Source organism: Chanos chanos, chromosome 1, assembly GCF_902362185.1.
Source record: "Chanos chanos chromosome 1, fChaCha1.1, whole genome shotgun sequence".
In the NCBI taxonomy this organism is placed as follows: Eukaryota; Metazoa; Chordata; class Actinopteri; order Gonorynchiformes; family Chanidae; genus Chanos; species Chanos chanos.
In genome coordinates this window covers 25,736,414-25,744,710 of record NC_044495.1, presented here as the reverse complement: position 1 = coordinate 25,744,710, position 8,297 = coordinate 25,736,414, and the positions used below count along the sequence as shown (strand labels likewise).

At 42.9% G+C, this 8,297-nt stretch overlaps 1 protein-coding gene across 1 annotated transcript in view; it reads right to left on the bottom strand.

Moving 5' to 3' along the window:
* The window catches only part of net1 (neuroepithelial cell transforming 1), a 26,500-nt gene extending 18,408 nt beyond the window's left edge, over nt 1-8,092 (bottom strand). The window contains exon 1 of the mRNA XM_030771499.1: nt 7,953-8,092. Within this exon, the coding sequence (XP_030627359.1) occupies nt 7,953-8,092 (140 nt within the window). The remainder of the gene's footprint in view (nt 1-7,952) is intronic.
* Nucleotides 8,093-8,297: the final 205 nt, after the last annotated feature.

Sequence of the window (8,297 nt, the reverse complement as noted above, 5' to 3'; positions counted from 1 at the left end):
TCACTGTGACAAATCCTCTTTTTATACAAGAACCTTACCCCAGTTAACATGACATCAGACCACTGACCATTATCACACATTCAATAATCCCCAAAGTGAGTATTCCGTTTCTGACCTTTCCAAAGGCAATATTATACAACCAGAAATGCTTAAGTGCTACCAACACCAAAGAATCACCACACCTTGGTTGTGTATGATGGCACCATACAGAACCAAGCTCCAGTGTGCTCACAGAGAAGTTATGACAATGACGCTGACATGTTAGGTACATTCATGCACAGTACATACCAAACACCAAGTCTGGTGTAGTGCTGTTGACTCCAGTTCTGCATTTTCAACTCCTGAACAAAGATGGATGGAGTGCAACAGAGAGAAAAACAAAGCTGTCACTCTACGAAGTCTATGCTAGATTTTCTTTATCTTCAGTGGTGTATTCTCCTTTCCTCCTCTGTTGTTCTATGACACCCAGGAGATCCAGAGTGCCACCTCACGTTTCCCCAACTGGTCTTTCTTTCTTGATGTATGACCAAGCATTGCTCTTTTATGCAAGGGTGCCTTTATTTGAGGCTCCTGGAGCAACTGTCTGTGGAGCTTGTTTGCTCAGATAACTAGTTCCTTTTTTCAGATGCACAGCTGAGACAGAGGACCCCCTCCCATCCTTGCACATACCACCCAAAATATTTCCTCATTCATCAGCTTATCAACAGCCTGACAAACACAGATGACACCAAACCTCCTCAGTCAGTGAGTACATCAGTGTCCAGGACTTAGTCAGCAGGCCCTGGCTGGTGCCACACAGAGGGACTGGATTTTTTTTTTTCCTTTTTCACTGTGGACTAATCAGCCCTTACAGCATGGCCCTATTTTAGGTCAATCCCCCTAAACGTTCTCACGCTTATCTCATTTAATTTTCTTAGTCTATCAGCGGTAAGTGAGGGATCTTCTGCTTGTTTTCAGCAAAACAAGTGAAATCAGACACTTAGTAGCCTGTGTCCATATCTAACACCTTGCTATTGTATGAAGACAGGAAAGGATAAGAACAGCAGATCTATAGTGGACTGTGACAGCATAATCAGTGTGTTCAGTCTGTGCTGAGCCTGAGGCCCTGAGCATGTGTGGCGTGTGAAGGCATTCCCCTGGCTCCGTTATTCCGTCTTCTCGCCACTTCACTGAGAAATGACACTTGTTTCCAGCCAGCTGCTGCCTCACACCATCCCACTTGCTCCTTCATAATCCCACAAGTCAGAGAATGTGTGTGTGTTTGTGTGCACACGGGCGTTAGGGGTTGCAGGAGTGCACAATTTGGGGGGGGGGGGGGGGGGGGGGGGCTGCTGTATTAATTAAAAGACCATGCAACTATGATGCAGTTGGTCCTAGCACATAGGGCAAAACATAAAATTAACAATATGATACGAAGATAGCACTTGGTCTTACCTTACGCAATGGTGAAGTATGAATGATCTTGACGATATTTTAAAGTTATTGTTACCAACATTCTACAGTAGCCCAAGATAGAAAGCTCAGTCAACAAAGCATGTTGTGCACACTATAGTGGGTTAAACCCAGGTAAATTTGAAAACGCATAATTATCTCTTCATTAAATGCTCTTATTGTGTTTAGATACAGCGGCTGTTTTTTTTTGCCTGGCCATCATTAGTAAGCCTAACCGACTTAAAAATGAAATTAGTCAAATTTGCTTGCATCCATCTTTTAACAACATTAATTTGTTTAGCCGCGTTAGCAGCCTAGTCTATTATATGACAGACTCAATGTTAGAGCCATCCTTGAGAAATCCGTCCACAACTCCACAAATGTTGCACATTTATTTCATCACAACAACAGTTGGACTTACCTGGGCTCCTGAAGTTTGTGTGTGTATTTCTGGTCCGTGTGTGTGTGTGTGTCCCCGTGTGTGTGTGTGTGTGTGCGCGTGGGTGTTGGTAAGTGAACAATTAAGCGTAAAAGAAGAGGAATGGAGGGTTGTGGGAAGAAAAGAGAATCCACTGACTCATGTCATCCGAGATCAGAAAATCCAAACGAGAACAATATTACAAAGAACATGCCACCCCTTCATATAACCATATATACCCTTGGGGGGGGGGGGGGCATGGGTGTGACGGTAAAGGTATTGGGAATTAAATAAATGAGAATGAGTGACACTCTTCCACTTTTCTGGAAACAAGAATTCATGAGAAACCTAACTATGGCTTTAGGCGCATGATTACATTAACAGTCTTACAGTAAATGAGTGTGTATGGAAAGAATCTCCATGGGTGTCTCACAGATTGGCGGGCAGTATGGAGGAGCATGGGTGGCCTTTGATCAGTTAGGTCCAATCAAGCTTCCCTGAAAGGAATTTCACGGTGATGTCGTTGTCCTCCCCTTCTATACGCACGTGCAAATCATTTTTTGTCCAGAGAACATGACTTCAACTCAGGCAGTATGAAAAGCACTACGGCTGAAGAGAAGCATTTCACCCTCACACTAAAGAGTTCAAACCAACCCTAAACACAATTAACATACACCTGAATACCGAGTCTGTGAGAGAATGCGTGTGAGAAAATAAGCATTATGCCCCAAGGGCTTGGATCAGAGGGGTTTTCTATCTGACTCTGATCCAGTTACATTATAATAAGTGAGTTACGCCGCAGTGTTTATGAGAAGGTGATGGCCAGATAACGCTTGCACAGGCCTGGACTGAGGTGAATCTAAGGCATGTGAAGTATGTTCATGTCTTCAGAAGGAGGTCCATCAATAACAGCATGGTTTATGTTGGTATGAGAGGCATGAACCCCACCACAGTGCTCTAAAGCACAGCTCCATCCTTCACAGGCATTACCTCAGTCTCTCTCTCATGGTGAGAGACTAGACAAACATGCGGAGAATGAGGTCAGACCAGCGGTATGAAAAGGTATAATGTGCAACAAAACACCGCCACTCCTCTCCTCTCTCATCACCACTCAATAAGTAAATGCTCCCTGAGGAGCACTTTGTAAGAGTGCCCAATGAAATGTCTTAATGAGTGTGGGAATGCCTTCTGAAAACACACTCCAGGCGGTGTAAGTTGTCCCATTACAATTCAATGATTCTGACATCACTGTTATGGTTATTAACCCACTCATGTGGGTGCGGTCTAAAACACCATAGTCAGGGAGGGTCACGACATTTCAGATCTCCACAGCACTACAGAAATCCTTCTAGACTGCCATAGTAGGGCCTGTGCTCTCTGGAAGCATTGCCGTACCAGGCAGTGATTGCAGCTCTCAGGATAGGATAGCCCCCTCACAAAGTGATCCAGTGCGCCTAACGCATCACCAGGACAGCACTGCCCTGCCTCCAGCACATTTACACCAGGTGATGCAGGTCCAGGACAAACCAGATCATTAAGGTCATTCACCACCCCAACCACAAACTGTTTCAGTGGCTGCCCTATGGCAAGTGTCTCCGCTCCATCATGGCCAAGCAAAAGAAGGAGCTTCTTCCCCCAGGCCATATGGACCACAAACACTTAAAAACCTACACACACATCCTGCACCTTATTTTAATTATGTACATATAGTGTCTGTGATATTCCATTATTTCTCCCTGTATATAGCTTATATTATTATTATTATTATTATTATCATATTCCGTTACTTTTCCCTACACACACACATATACATACATATGTACGCGCACACACACACTTATATATATATTACACATGTATACATATATACACACACACACACACACTGTTATACAGCTTCACGTTTGCTATTTGCACAGTGTTGCAACGTCATTTCACTGCTGTTGTACATGTACAATTATGCATGTGACAAATCTCTGGAATCGGTATACACTGTGAACCTGCACGTTGTTTGTCTGACTCTGGTCTTCGTAAGCTGTTCATCTGTCATGTCGCCCTTGTAAACATTACACTTGTGTGTGTGTGTGGGACAGTGGCACTCAGTGATGTCTTTTTTCCCCTCCAAGCCCATCTGGTTACTGTATTTCCTAGCGAGTTCACGTGAAAGCAATGGAGATGGGTGTTGGGTCAGCGTAGCATGGTCCAGTTTCACCCAGCCCTAGCAGTTAAACAAAGGCAAAGTCTATCGTAATGCTAAGCCACTTACTCATTCAGATTACATGGCGATGCTTTGAAAAGGATCTTTGTGAGCTGGTGACTTTGAGGTGCCATAAATCAGGGACGCGCTAAGGAAAAGATCTCAACCTATGTGAAACTGGAGACTAGGCCTAAATGTTTTACACCACCCACACAACGGCACCAGAAACAGATATGATCATACATAATGACTGGACTTGAGTTTTAATGCTTAAGAACAGAAAACTTCTCTTTTCTTATGCTATGCATGAAAACTTAAGTTGATCTTTTCTGTCAGATTCAAAATGAACTGGGCCATTTGTCCCAGAACCCATAACCTCATGTGCATGTACACCCACATCCACAGAATTCACTCAGATCTAAAGGCATTTCACCTGGGCAGATTAAATACCCTGTAAGACAAAGCTAACATATAGCAACAGAGCAATAAAGATGTCCCCATAATAACCTATGCATTAAATTAGCAGTGCATTTACTGACATCAGGAAATCAAATTTAATCAATTGCTGAAGGACAGAGGGCTGCAAGTGTCTATAGAACTACAGATTACCATGCCCAAACCCCCCCCCCCCCCCCCCCCCCCCCCCCCCAAAAAAAACAAACATCTGAATTGTCCGTCTGTATACAGAAGCAAAATCACACACTGGTTTGGCATTAATTTTCTTTAATGTCACAGACACTAATTCACATGCCCATATTTTTGCAGCATTGACATTGTTTGTTCACACAGCCCTGTGTTCAGAATTAGGCCTAATGTTGGACCACTGGGAGCACTGACTGAGTTTCCATTTGCCTGAAATAGCAGTGGGATAAGGGGCACTGGCATGCAGTAAACGCATCATAAGCCAGGAAAAACGGCACCCCGTTACCAAAATAAACACTCCTGTCCTCCTTGTTGCTTATAATAAAGTAATGTCAGTTATACCAACCTGCAGGAAGCCTTTTACCGAGCATATCTAAGCGATACTAAAACTGAATCAGACATTGAACAATTCAGATAGACAACAGAGCTGTGTTGGGTCCTCCTTGTTTTCAATTTTTTTTTCCCCCCCAAGAAGTTTACATTTTCTTACATCGCTTACATGACTCAGCCAGTCTAGCACTAAGATTTGTGTGTGTGTGTGTGTGTGTGTGTGTGTGTGTATATATATATATATATATATAAACTTTATAAATATGTTGTAAACAAATGATACTCTCCTGTATTTAAAAAAAACATGTCAAATCATCCACTAAGAACATGACAAACTAAGGAATATGGCCACCAGCAATACATCTACATTTCTCTACTAAATTTTTTGTGCATCTCTAGCACCATCGTGTGGCGAGGAGGAATTCTAAATTTGTTGTAAACTCAGGTTCAAAGTTTTGACCAAGTAATTTAGGGCAGTGTTTCTCAGTTCTACCTCTGGGGGGCTAGAGCTCTGCACATTGTTCATGTCTCTTCCATCACTAACACACCTGCTGCTGTTAAGCAGCTGATGAGTTAGAGCACAGAGAGAGGTCCAAAATGTGTAAAGCCATGGGGTCTCTGGGAGCAGGACTGAGAAACTGAAGGCATTCCTGAAGAATAGTGGTTAGGGAAAAATATTATTTCTTTTAAGTAATAGTTTTGCAATGGTCCAATGAACTGAAAAAGAGAATTAAAACACAGTGGAACAGACTAACTTACAAGTTTTAAAAATGAATTAAACTGCGTGAATGGTATATTGGATAACTGATCTAATATGTTAAGATTCAAGTTTGTTGATCAACAGGCACCATTTCAGAAGATTGCATCTTTACTAACAAAGAACAAGCGACTGGTAACCTTTCTGTACCCGCTTCGTATGTAAGCCAGCGAACAAGCAGTTGCTCAGAGCTGACATGGAATTACAGTACCTGACTTGTGAGTGAATGGGTGGATTTTCCTATTCAGCGGCCTACGATCCATAGGTGGAAAATAGTAACACGGTGGTTCTCGATCTTGGCAATACGGGCAGCAGCTAAATTAGGCCGTTTTCAGACGGAAAGCTGACCAAATTCTGCTCTTCCTCGCTCTGACAAAGATCTGTTATTTCTGAAACTTTTTAAACAGCAAAACGCTAGATGGTATAAGATATTATCAGAGCAGCTTTTGGATCACGTTCTCATGGACACAAGTCGGATACAAATCTTATGTCTGAAAATGTGACCTGTGTCTGAAAGTTCAGATCGTGCCTCTCTATTAAATTAATGTACAATACCACTTAGCCCTACGCAGTAATTTTCAGCTATCATTTGGCTCCCTAATTATGTTGGAGGCGAGTCGAAACGTTGGACTGTGTTCACTCAGTTAGGTGACATGTCTCCTCAGTTCAGAGAGAAAAGGGTCGATACGCAGAGGGCGACATTTACAGAAGAGCGCACGAAGATACCTCGACGACCACGTGGAAAAAAATATACATTACTGACCATTACTATAAAGGCACAGAGACATAAATGCTCCTTAAAACGTAAAGTAGCACATCGCTGGTCCTTAAGAGGTCTTTAATAACAGCTGGGACTTGATAACAGCCCAACTTTCGCTTTCGTTAATAGCATCGTCAAACCAGCAATTTATTAAACAATGACCAGAGTTTCCCAGGTGTTCGCCGAATAGCTCTTAAATATACTCCACACGTATATGGGTCCGATAGAACCCAAGCTACACCTTTAATTTTGCGATGTGACCTCTGACTTTGGTGAAATTTAAAAACAGTACATTCTCAAATATGACAGGGAAACAGCTCGGGCATTGTCCAAGCGTCATCTACTGGCCAAACTATACCTCTAAATTGAGCAAATATTAACTTATTATCAACACCTCAACAGCCAACCAGTCATCACTCTTGAACCTCACGCTTCCCATCCCCAGCCAATCAGCGATCCGCATGATCGATACTTTAATCCAGTGTTTCTCAATGCTGCTCCTGGGGGACTCCTGCCCTGCATGTTTCCCATCTTTCCCCGATCTACCCACCTGGCAGAACTCATCAGTGGCACTTTTGGTCGGCTGAGCCCACCTGATTTAATCGAGAGCATGTTAATTAGGTGTTTTCGGAGCCAGGATAGATAGAGGATAAACAGAGCAGCCGCCCCCCCCCCCCCTCCGGAGCAGGGTTGACAAACACTGCTGGCGCTGATTTTAAAGACTAATGCACTAATACACATAACTTCCAAGACAGGCCAGATGCTAACGCAAATAGGTGCAGGACAAGCAATATATAGCGTTTTAGCCAGTCATGAAAGTCTTAATCAATTGTTTCTTTACCCTAATAAACACCGTGAAACTTGGCCTCTAAACGGCGCTTTGGCCTCTGGCACGGAATTTTTACTATTCATGCCATAATTCAGAACGGACTGTTTTCCCCCCCCCCAATAAAAATGCTGCGACGGAACCAAATATAGAATCCACAAAAGCAAAAGCAGTGCAGTAACAATTTTACGTTCCTTGCTCCCCATGATGCTATTTATACACGGACAGATAGTCCCTTTCGTCCCAGAACATATCTGACAGATATTCGAAACAAAGTCGAAAATAATCAGATTCGCATACAGACTTCACAACGGTCTGTTTCTCGCATCAAAACCACGTTGCTTTGGTCACTCTTGCATGTCTCTTTCGCTAACTACTGAGGAAAGAAATCCAAATATGTAAAACAAGCGTATAACACTTACGTATACCGATTTGTTAACAAGTATGCTGTAGCATACTTGTTAGCATACTTGTTAACAAATCGGTATACGTAAATGCCGGCAATGTTGTGCAATACGTCGGAACATAAACCAGGTATTTCGACCAGAACCGACAATAGCAACGAAGACATTAGGTCCACAATTTCCTCACCGTTTGGCGTTGTTATTGCTCTCAGGGGATGTTTCCAAGTCGATGACGGAGGACTTTCTCTTCTTGGAGCCAGCTCGTCGTTTTGGCCTTTCACTAACTAGTTCTGGAACAGGCACCTGTGGCTCGTCGATTTCCTCCATTGAATATTTGGGACAAAAATGACTAATATGAAGAAGACGGAACGAAGTAAAAGAACAAATTAACTAACCACTACGGACATTTATGAAAATGAATAATGGGGAAGTTGATCAGTTCAAACGGATGCGGACGGAAGTTTGAATATGGCGGAAACTAGAAACCTGACCAATAAGGAAAGACCTTGCCCGCGGGTTGCCGGGATAGGAG